Source organism: Acanthopagrus latus, chromosome 21, assembly GCF_904848185.1.
Source record: "Acanthopagrus latus isolate v.2019 chromosome 21, fAcaLat1.1, whole genome shotgun sequence".
Classification (NCBI taxonomy): Eukaryota; Metazoa; Chordata; class Actinopteri; order Spariformes; family Sparidae; genus Acanthopagrus; species Acanthopagrus latus.
In genome coordinates, this window is record NC_051059.1 from 2,252,295 (window position 1) to 2,264,526 (window position 12,232).

Here is a 12,232-nt window from a genome sequence, read left to right on the forward strand (position 1 = left end):
CAGGAGCATCATACTCTACCACAGCCAATGAGTGATCATGTAGACAAATGATCTTTCTCCTCTCTCCTGAGCCTCTATATTTTGCCAGCCTCCAGATGATTGATACATTCTGTAGCCAGTGACATTTCCAGTCCAGAAAAATATGGTTTATATCTGCTTTTAAAGCCCTCAATTTGAAAATATAGAAGTTTGTGTAGTTTTATGCGTTTTGATGACTGCAGAATGAATTACAACCAACCACTGAACTGAGCTCAGTCTTATTATTCTATGCTGGATGTTGTTATTGAAGTTGTTATTTTCAGGATATTGCTCATGCTCAAAATCCCAGCTGAGACTGTCTTATTATTGTTGATATTTTGAGACCTGAGGTTGAGTGCTGTACAAACTCTTTCAACTCTTCAGTTAAAGGGGTAGCACAGGTGTACGGACACACAGCTACAGTTTGAATATTTATATTGACTCTTTAGTTTTTTATGGTTGAGGTCAATGTATTCCTACTTTACCAAAGATAGGGGCCAGGGACATCATCACCAGTACATTAAATTGCAGACTGTTATGTATTTATCAGCAAAAACAATTGTCTGGCTAGCTGCTTTGTTACTGAGACATCAGCAAACTAGTAGCCTAAAGTTGCGAAAAGGACTGTAATACATTGAAATGAAGTGTTCCTCTGAAAATCCTCTGTTTGATGTTGTTGTTGTCATGTATGCTTCAACACTCCACCAGAAACAATACTTTTTGTTTCAATGTAGCTTAACGGGACCACAGTTCACATTTTTCTATGACCATGTGTTGTTGAATGGTAAATGAATTAATAACAACAAATAAACCTTAAACCTTGAGCTCTTTTAGTGTACCGTGCACAGTGCTGTAGAGAACTGGCTTACCACATATGAAACTGGGTTTCAGAGTCAGAGAGCTTTTACATTTGTTCTTTTCAGTGGTGACAATTCAAATGTGTTAATATGTGTGTGTGGTAGTGAGAGCCAGAGACAGTGTCTTGCAGCTGTATGTGGCTGTGTATGTTTTTCTTGCTGTTTTCTTCCTAGCTGGGCATTGATATTCAGATATAGATCAGCAGCTAGATGCAAAGCTAACAAGCTGGTTTATTCCCCCCTCAGGGTGCATGTTATTTCTGAACACACAAGCGCAAATAAATGTCATTTCATGTATATTTTTGAATTTTCTGCTGCCACCGGCTAAATAAGAATGCAGATATGGATAAAATGAAATTTCTGGTTTACACCACAGTATGGAATAAGAAAGAAATGAGTGTTAGTCTTAGTGAAAGCTCCTCCAATGGACCTGCAAAGGACAGATTCAAAGCAGTTTGAAAGTAACAAAGGCTTTCAGAATCAGAATCAGAAATCCTTTAATGTCCCGCAGATGGGGAAATTTGTTTGTTGCAGCAGCCTTTGGGATGTTTCACACTACAGAATATAGCCAACTACATTTCAATTGAACCAGAGTAAAAATTGTGAATCAGCCTTTTAAAACACTACTGTGTTTAATAAAGTTTTCTCATTACACTTTTGAATTAGACCAGGTCTAGATCATACTGAGGTTTTAAAATGTAAAGTATCGGTTCTCCCAAAATGTATTTCATTGAAACAGCAATGGCAAATTAAATTGAATTAAACACCGACCTTGTGATTTGGAATGGCAGTGATTTTGGAAGTCAGCTGCAATAAGCAGGTAATTCAATCCATACAGTTTAAAATTCTTTATTAAAAACTTTGTTTTTCCTCCTTCTTATTTTTTCTGTCTTTATAGTTTCATCTTGCATCACCACCTATAAGAAAACTCCTCCACCAGTGCCACCCCGGACCTCCACCTGCTCAACAGCCTCCAAGCCCTACATCTCGATCACAGCACAGAGCAGCACAGAGTCAGCACAGGTACTGCACAAAGACTAATCTGCCCATCATGTAGTTGTAGATCATCAGAACATCTGTTGGTTAAATTATGTCCCCAGTGGGTAAAACTACCCTTAGAACTTATAACTCAGGGCTGGAGGTTCAGACATCAGCTCCAAGAGATGCGTGTCCTTTTCCAAAAATACAAAGACGAGAAAATTCTAAGTGCTGTATCATGGACAAATGGACGTGTTTCTTTGTTTTGTTTTGTTTTTTTTTCTTAATTTATATTTTTGCGATGTTTCACCACTCATCCAAGGGGTTTCTTCAGTTCCAACTAACTGGAGGGGAGTTGCAGGCTTTTAAACTCTGTGTGGGAGTGTTCTTATAGTTCAAAGATGGTTGTTCCAGTTTGACATAGATGGATTACAAGATGTTCACATTGTTGTCCTCAAAGGAATGACTTTTCTCATCAGATGGAAGTGGACAGCAGAGTCGTGACCTGAGGAGTTGACCCTCCTGTGTTGTATCGTTCATTTATGGCAAGCTAGCTCTTAAAAACAAACAAGCTAGCTCTTAAAAAATCCTCTCTCTTATGAATGTAAAGTTTCCAGTTTTCAAAGTACAGTTCATTCTCACAGAGTTTATTACACTGCTATGTTGCGAATAATGCGATTTTGTCTTGAAAGCAATGTTCCATTTCTGAAATTGACCAGGATGCATACATGGAAGAGGAGGGACCGAGAGGTGACATGACCATCCAATCAGGGCTCAGTAACTCAACAGAAAGCATTGACAGCATGAAGGCATTGACAGCTGCCATAGAAGCTGCTAATGCACAGGTTAATGCTTTTTTCATTCCTTTTTTTAATTGTGAAGTGTATTGTCAATGGACAGATCAACATTTGCTTTGTGCCACCCAAAAATATTTCTATTTATATGAATATGTTTTATTGTTTTTATGAATATTGTAATCATAATGGACTTAATGTTTGGACCTGTGTAGGTCCATGGGCCTGCCAGCCAACATGTCAGTAACAGCACCATGACAGTCAGCACCCCTACCCCAATTTTGACAAGGAGGCCCGTTGTTGAGGACCACCGGGATGATTACAGGAAAGAAGCACTCAGGAAGGGCAAATGTCTCTCCATAGGCATCCAGGTAATTATAAGACAGCTGTGGAGATCAAGAGAAACAAAAGAAGCAATGAGTTTCTTTTACAGTTTAATTTACATTTAACCCCAATTTGCTCCTGCCAACCGTCAGAGAAGAAATCTGGGCAGAGAACTTGGTCGGTCCCGAAGGTCCGACCAGATTATCTGGTAATGTGAGCAGGGTACAGATCTCGTGTTAAACCTCTGAAGTGCTCCAGATATTAGGGCCTAATGTTGCTTACCAATAAATATCAAACATGTTTGATATCGAGGATTCAAAATCTGAGTGGCTGCGATGGTCATCACGTCAGTAGTTTCACAATAACCAGTGAGAGAGATATCCTTCATATTCAGACTAATGTTAGCTAGCATACTACTGTTGACAGATAATAAAATCAACAACACCTCCTGTTCTCACTGAACAGTAGACAACCCATATTGCCAGTGTTTGACCGACCATTTTATCATCCAGACTCGTTTCTTTGCTTTTCCTTTTTTTCTCTCTGAAAACTTTTAACGTTACTAGAGCAAGTTGTCCATTTGTTCACATTTGAGATCACATTAGAGAAATGGCATAACAATCTTAATAATATCCCCATTTGCATAACCCAATTTCACTGTCCTATAGTATGAGCCCAGCTTTAGACATTAAGTATATATGTTCCTGCTTATGAACTTCTACTTACAAGTCACTATTCCCTCCCCAAATCAAGAATACTTTGAAAAAGCAACACCTGGTGTTCACATGCACTCATCATTGAAAAAGTCAATCCTCAAAAAATTATAACCCCTGACCGTGAAATTAACAACATTGATCATTGATGAGTCCAAATGGACCAGGAAACAGGCCAGATGGATGCTGGTACTTTGTCCAACACTTTATCAAATAGTAGCCTTCAGTGTAAACCTGAAGCGAGAAATGGGCTCAAAGAAGACCAGAGGAAGAGAAGTGCAGAGTCTAGTTCCTAAAAAGTATAAAAAGGTGTGGTGAGAATATGATTAAACTCTTGCCCCTCCAAAGCAGCGCACGTGTGGCTAGTATGATCCTTCAACTATATGACTGATGCAGATCAGTCAGTGCTGCCCTTCATATGATGTATTTGTTAGATTTAATCATGTACTTGCAATTGCCGCTCGCATCTCCACTTTAGACATACAGAAGCCAAACACAGTTTTTGATATTCCATACTTTGATTTTATTATTTGTCATGATTATGACAGATTTATACTGTCTCTTGCAGGTGGATGGACCAGAGGAGATTCCGGATCCAGAGGACCCATCCAAGTTCACCTCTGTAGGGGTGCAAGTGGAGGATGACAGAGGGTGAGGCATACTTGTGTCTTTATTCGTCATCTTTTCTTTTTCTTTTGTGACCTCTAACACTATATATACTTTAGCATTTGATATATAGAACACACAAACAAGGCTGGACATTTGGTTTTTGAGGACGCAAAAAAAACCACATATCTGTGAATGTAGCTACTGTAGCACATCTAAAGAATTACCATTCTTGCAGTGAATGGGCGTTCAGTTTGAATGTTGACCCTCGTGTTCTGCTGTAGGACTGTATTGAAGCGTGTTTCATCCATGCAAGACTTTGCCCAGTAGTAACTGGATGCAGTGAAAGACATCAATGTGTCTGCGCGTCACTGTTAACCTGTTCTTCGGTAGCTTGTTGCAGCATGCTAAACAAAACATCCTCCAGCTCCTCCTGGGAGATATGAAGAAATCCACAAGTAACTTGAAATATATAGTGTATAGCTTCGTCTTTACGCTCAGCTCTCCTTTCACCACAGTGGTCCAATGTAAGATCAGTATAAACACCTGTTGATGTTGCACCAATCTGCCTTTCAAACTCATGCTCTGTTGTACCCTCACTTGTGAGCAAGACCTTGAAATATTTGCCCTAACTGGGTAACAACTCACTCCCAACCTAGTAGGAGCAGTACCCATGGTGCACCTTGAGACCCTATCCATGCAGATTTCAGAAACAAAAGATAACTAGATGATCCAGCAGCAACAGAAATGGACACAGCTCTCACTCAATTTATGTGCGGACTGAATGGTTCAAAGTGGCAGCCATGAGAAACCATACTCCTGCAGCGGCCTGGACAGGGGTATAGACTGAAAGATGGACAAATAACTTTATGAATCCCCAAGGGGAAAATAGGTTATCACAGCAGTGGGTACATTAAGTACAAATGCAATCAAAATACAAGGGCAAATATAGAAACAATGAAGTGCTATATGCAATAAACTGCTTAAGTAGTTTAAAAAAAATGCTGAGGTATGGTTGAGTAGAGATAAGATGGTTTAGGCGTTAACTCTGCATCCTCCACAGAGTACATGCTGATTGGATTCAGTACTTCAGAGTGTTCTTTCCACTTCCTGATAGTATCACCAGTCAGGGTCCACAGTTGTCTGCTAGGATGTTCAGAGGACCCCAGCCAGACTTTGAGAGGGCCAACATCACTGAAATATGAGTTTGCTACTAATAAATCCTTCGATTCTCATCTTGAAATTGTTGTGTGGAAGCAAAGAAAACAAATCTTGGTGTGAAATATTTACTGTTCGTCTTCCCCTTCAGGTATCGTCGGTTCCAGCGCTCCAACAGTGTGACAGCAGCTGTACAGGTAAGCTCCCACCGCTGCTGTTTGATATCAAGTGACTCAGCTCAAATTATTGCCTCTTCCATGGCACTTAAGTCTTTTCCGTGTCTGTTTACTGTTTATTAATGGCCGAAAGATTCGAAAGGAGATTTTTATAGGTCCAGTGTGGAGCATTTAGTGACAGAATTGGAATATCATATTCATTCATTCAAATTCCCATTAATGTATAATCACCTAAAACTAAGAATTACATTTTTTTGCTTAGAATGAACCTTTATTTACAGATTGAGTGAGTCCTCTTTCACATTGTCTGCCATGTTGTACCACCATGTTTCCACAATAGCCCGGAACGGACAAACAGCAAACCAACAGTCACCTATTCTACAGAGCGTCTTAAAGGGATAGTTTGTGTTTTTTGAAGTAGGGTCATATAAAGTACATATCTATAGTTAGTCTATTCCCTACCGTAATCACCGATCAGTGCAGCTTCAGTTTGGAGAAGTAGAGATTTTTGGGCCAAAAGAACAAGAACAACATCACAGTGAAATGCAAGTTGTGCCTAGAGGAGAAGTGCTTGTTGTCTTGTTTCCACTGAAACCTCCACCTCTGCCCAGATCACTGGCAGATTGTTAGCAGAATAAAAATGTAAATGTTATATTGCATCTGTCATTCCTATTATTAGGTTGCAGACTTACCAATTGTGGGCTGTAAAGAGGGCTACAAAATGACAGTAGAGTTAATACATTCAAAGGTACATCTACAATAACCGTCTGGAAAATATAACCCACACGCACAACAAGTTGCAAAGAGGTTTTGCTTTAATCTTTGGTGACTCCAAACTACTCTAACATGATACTCTTCTAAGCAGTAACGTAACAAATTACTTTTTCAAGGCAGTTATCTTGTAATGAGTTATTTTTAAAAGTAATGTTAACTAACACTAGCCATCAGAGCGGCAGTTATAATGCACTACCTGATCAGAATAGATAGTCTGCTTGGATCAATTTGACTATTGAACACAGTGACCCACAGCAGTGCAATGGAATTCTACCCAATCTAATTAAACGGAATATAATTCGGAAGCGATGTAAACTTTCCAAAAAAAAATCTGCTCATTTAATCAGTTACTGAGAATTATTTATTAATCCTTTCAGGCAGATCTGGACATGCCGGACATGCTGGACACCCCTCTAGACTCCCCGGACACTGACATGGAAGTCCTGTCATCTGGTGCCCTCTCTCGGCAATATTCTCGCGATGCCACCACCTCCACCGTCAGCATCCAGGGCTCAGGGAACCACTACCACGCCTGTGCCTCTGATGAATATGAGGATGTAGGCTTTGACCCGTCCATCCTCCCCCCTCCAGATCCCTGGATAGACAGTGTATCAGATGACCCACTTGATGTCAACTTCAACAGCTCTTCTATTTTGGAGGTAAGTGGGAGCTGATTCATTGACAGGTCTGAAGACTGTCAACAGCGTTCATTTCTTACAATTACAGTCATCATGCCAGAAATACTCACTTATTAACACCACTCAGTTTTTACTTTTTCATACAGCTAAGTTCTTGTTGAAGCTGCATTAATTAATATTCTGAATTTATAATGGTCAGTTCATCTCTATAGAGCGTTTTAAGCCTCTTTGAACACAATCAACCCAATTCTTACAATATATGGATCATTTACAATCAAAGCTTTAGCAATTTCTTTTCAATATCACAATTAATCATCATTAAATGATGATATGAGGCTTAACAAATTTCAATACTTAAAACAAATTGTGAAAAGTATACTGAGTGGTACAAGCGCAAACAAAAAGCTGAAGTTACAAAGAAGTTACGCTGCATGTGCAGCTATTTTAAAGGACTGTGGTACAAGGTAAAGCACTGAGGTGGAAAAGTAAAGGCAGAGCTTCCTTAGTTGGGATTGGGTCTATCAGACGTGTTGATGGTTTAGATAAAGAAATTATTGAAGGAAGTTGGTGAAGGTCAGTGGTAGAAAAGAATTATATATCTATATATACTGATATAGAACTGATATCGAACTGATATAACATCAATCACTACAAGTAACGTAGCATTAACTTTTAAGGCATATGTGATGTTTATCATATGTTTTTGTCATTGTAATGAACAGACAAACTACCTCTGCAGGTGTGTCTCTACATGTTGTGAACATCCGATTGTTTGAATGGCAGGTGGTGCAGCGGTCAGTGTGTCAGAGAGATGGACGCTGGTTTCTGAAGCTGCTGCAGGCAGAGACTGACCGACTGGAGGGATGGTGTCGACAGATGGAGCTCGACCAGCGGGAGAATGCCCTGCCTGAAGATAGTATGTATTTGTGTGTGTGTGTGTGTGTGTGTGTATCATGTGTAGGTTCTACGGATGTGTGTTGCGATGTAGGAAAGGTACCATTTAATTACCTCTACACATCTAAAATTATAAGTCCTATTAAAATGTGTTGTGTCTTTAGCTGCTTCATCAAGTCACCTTCTGCAGAATAGGATAAGGGCCAATATACATACTACACACTATACATATATAGGATACGGGGCACTAAACCTTTTGTCAGTTATGTTGTCATGTGTTAAAGACAAATCATGCGCCAAGACCAACCACAGATCATGGATTATATATCAGCACAATATTTAGATGCTGTGTCCTTGGTAAGCAAGAAAACAACATGTGCTGTAACAGTTGTGTGCACTTTCTCAAGAACAGATTGTCTGTGTCTGTGCTTATAGTCCTCGGAAAGATGAGGAGTGCTATAGGAAGTGCTCAGCTCCTGATATCCCAGAAGTTCCAACAGTTCAGGGAGCTGTGTGAGGAGAATCTGGTGAGTCTGGAACACCCTCACTCATTTCTTTTTCCAGATGCCTACTTTGATAATCAGTTTTTTGACCCTCTAGATATCAAACACAAATGCCCAGTCCCACTACACCCTCGCCCCTACCACTGGCAGCTTCAATCAAATTGTGGGTGACAGTGGTTGTTCAGTATGGCTGCTTACACAGACCTGTGTTTGTTACACTAATAGAATGAACTGTTCACAGAAATTTATATGAAAGTATAAGAAGTTTTATTTCACGCGTATTTGTAGTAAAAGAATGTGATAATGCAACTGGGGGATAGTGAATATATGGATAAATAAACACAAACAGTAGAAATGATTTCTGTCTCTGCCATTTTAACAACTTGAATGAATGAATGAATTTGCATAGAACCAAATGAAACAGGTGGCTGGAAATTACAAATAGCTCCTCTATTATCAGTGCAGAATGGCAGGTAAGTAGCACGGGTTGCTAATTTTAGCCTATAAAGCACCACTAGTTGTCATGTAATGAAGTAGTGCTCTTTTTTATTTGATGACTTGATATGTACAAGGATTGGCATGGTAAAACAAGGGAAATCACCACAGCAGAAGTTGGCATATTAGAAATGTCTTGTCGCATCATAAGCACAATCAACAGCTGATGACGTACGAGGGTCTTGAACAATAGTCCCATTTCATTGGGACATAAAAGATTTTATTGACTCTGTACTGAGGGACAAGGGGGCACTAAATCTTTATAAATATCTCAGCCATGCTAGCTGATGGCTTTGTTAGACTGTCGGTAGGTCAGCCCAGACTGTCATATCTCCATAACTGCTGGATGGTTGGATGGAATTTGTTACAGATATTCATGATCCCTAGAGGGTACTGGTGTAGCAGATCTTCATTCACTGAAGTTAATTAAAACAGTTTCCCCAGTTGCATATTGGGTGAATAGCTCTTTAGCTATCTGAGGACATTAAAACATACTGAGCAGCAATATGAAATATACCCTTCAGGGGGCTAAGATAAAGTTGACAAAACTTCTCACTTTTAATACACCAGTAATTAGATACACATATCATGTTTTGTATTTTATATTATTTTGCTAACATGTTTTTGCTGCTCTCCAAACAAAGCTGAAGGTGACCGAATATATAAAGCTAATTTCATTCATTTTTCTGCTACCTGGATTTTTTTCTCTCTCCACCTGTCTCTACTGTAATAGAACCCCAACGCCCACCCTCGACCTGTTTCCTCAGACCTGGCTGGATTTTGGGATATGCTTCAGCTTTCAATCGAGAACATAAGCCTCAAATTTGATGAGCTTCACCAGCTCAGAGCCAACAACTGGAGACCCTTGGATCCACCTGAGAGAAAGGTACAAACACAAGCATCCAGTATGACGCATGGCTGACTGCTTGACCATGATCTGAAAGGAACTTAGGCCAGAGGATACTCAATTTTGGGGGACGATGCCAGCTCAACAAGAATGTATCTTTCCTGACCCAACATTTTCTAGCAACAAAGTGTCACAAAATTAGGATTAAGTTTTGTACCTTGATTGCTGCTACATCCAGAAAGCATATCAGAGAGTTGCAAAATCTGTGTGCCTTTCTGTTTTTAATCTGATGGTATTTCTGGTCCTCAGGCTTTCTTTCAGATCAACAACCATACTCATGGACAGGTACTGATGTTTTATATAGGTCCCACCCTAATGACATGTGTGTTGGTGTTCAGACAATAATCTTCCACCACTAGGGTGGGAACAATCATGATGCCATTAGTGACTTAAAACTTAAGATAAGATACAGCAAATGAAATTACTTCAAAAGTAAAAAGAAACATTCTTACCACATGTTAAGATTCAAATGTAACGCATAATTTTGTAAATGCCCTCCCACATCTGATGCAATCAGAATACATCATAACATGACAGAATAACTATGCCTTATAATAATCAGCCAAAGACATATCCTGTGCAGTTCGTGTGGATACCACACTGGTTTCTATATGCCAGCTTGATGTCCATAGCTGTCTTTTTGCTGTATTTTCAAAGAGTAATTCAGCTGGATGAAGCAAGTGATTTTATTTTAATTGCTGATGACTGGTGACCAGTTTGACATACCTCTAATCATAGTCTGACACAAATTGACAAACTGACAAACAATTGTTTAACTTAACACATGTCCTTTGCACTCTAAAGCTCTTTATTAGCCAATAATTAGATTGCAGTTGCACCTGCTGTTACTGGAAGTTTACTGTTTGACATGCAATAGTGACAGCAGTCATTGTGACAGATCCAATCTGTGCACAGTTTCCTGACTCTGCCTTTAAACGGGGGTTTGGTGGTGAATTAATGTTGTAAGGAAACAAAAATAGACACACTCAATTTATACCTACATGACCACGAAGGAAGCAAAAAGTCTTTTTTTTAATCTTACATTATCACCTCCTGTCATGGTAGAGTTCATGCATGCTTGTCTGGCTTGGTCTCTATGGTGTTACAGATACTCTTGCTTCTGCATATCTATAAGTGTATCTGTGAGTCTCTTTCAGATGTCTTCTGCCTGCTCTCTTTTGGCAGTATCTGTTGTGGCTTTGCATCATTGTGAATACTGACTCTGCTGGCCTCCTCATTTGCTCTCATTGTTGTCTTTGTTCTTTCTTGTGCTTTTTTTGTGTTAACAGTGAAGGCGCTTGCAAAAAGCCACGCATCAATCAGCATAACTGCAATGCCAACAACACCACAGGGCCTTGACACCTCTGGGCCTCCATGGATCCATCATGTCTGTCTTTCCATCCATCACTCCATGCTTCCTTCTGGCCTTCCTTCCTTCCTTCCTTTCTGCTTTCCTTCTTTCTGACGCCTGCAGCCGCCTTAATATGTGTGGCTTTTTGTTGTGTGTGTCGTAGCCATCAGTGTAAAGATAGAGAATGTTTCTTCTCCACAGATACATTTTTCAGCATTGGCACAGTTCACACAGAGCAGGGGAGATACAATCAGAGAGATTTACATTAACACTGAAACAAACAAATTGGAAGAAAAATAAAACCCAAATATGTCAAACTAGTGATTAAAAAAAGTTATTGATGCATTTGAAAGCTTCAGATTGTTTAAGGTCATGTCACACACAAACACGTTTGACAGTAATGTACAGTAGATTGCATATTAGCATACACTGATGTTGTTTAGCAGAGAAAATGGAAACAATCCTCTTGGAAAACAAATGTGTGAATCAACACTTGTTGTGAAAGTTTCCAAAATAAGAGCATGTGAAGTAGCTGCAGTGTCACTGAAACAGTGTGTGATTCGATATGTTATGTTGTAAGAAATCATGGAAGATGATCAAAAAATAATAATGCAGAATGTCAAATTCAGCTTACCACCTCTTTACTTAGAGTGTGCATGGTCATGTACAAGTGCACAGGCATACATTGAAACAAAGGCTAACTGGGTATCACTTTGTAATAACCATCAGTAATAAATGGTGAGATTGTAGTTTACTATGAAATACTTTATAAACTAATTGTCAGCTGTTGAAAATGTTTGTTAAAATATTGGTTGCAACTTCCCAATAAACAATGTATTTAGAAATGGTGCAACTTTAGATTTACTGTTTATTAATGATGGTTATTATATGTTACCATCTAGTGCATTAAAGGTGGCAGTACCAATGGGCCTCACAGATATATGCACACATGCACACACACGCACACACACACACACACACAGAAATATAGGTCTGTCTTTTTCCTGAAATGTTCTCCCCTCCCTCCCCTCACCGTCCTCTCCCAC

At 39.4% G+C, this 12,232-nt stretch overlaps 1 protein-coding gene across 8 annotated transcripts in view; it reads left to right on the plus strand.

Moving 5' to 3' along the window:
• LOC119011321 (disks large-associated protein 1-like) overlaps positions 1-12,232 on the plus strand; it is a 115,320-nt gene that overhangs the window by 94,842 nt on the left and 8,246 nt on the right. For 5 of the 8 annotated variants that reach the window (XM_037084335.1, XM_037084334.1, XM_037084336.1 and 2 more), the window contains 10 exons: positions 1,774-1,898; positions 2,573-2,698; positions 2,863-3,018; positions 4,253-4,335; positions 5,600-5,645; positions 6,776-7,057; positions 7,820-7,952; positions 8,366-8,457; positions 9,662-9,814; positions 10,085-10,120. In XM_037084335.1, the coding sequence (XP_036940230.1) occupies positions 1,774-1,898; positions 2,573-2,698; positions 2,863-3,018; positions 4,253-4,335; positions 5,600-5,645; positions 6,776-7,057; positions 7,820-7,952; positions 8,366-8,457; positions 9,662-9,814; positions 10,085-10,120 (1,232 nt within the window). Of the gene's footprint in view, positions 1-1,773; positions 1,899-2,572; positions 2,699-2,862; positions 3,019-4,252; positions 4,336-5,599; positions 5,646-6,775; positions 7,058-7,819; positions 7,953-8,365; positions 8,458-9,661; positions 9,815-10,084; positions 10,121-11,124; positions 12,220-12,232 lie in introns of those variants that run through there. The other 3 variants (XM_037084339.1, XM_037084340.1, XM_037084337.1) reach the window with 3 other exon arrangements.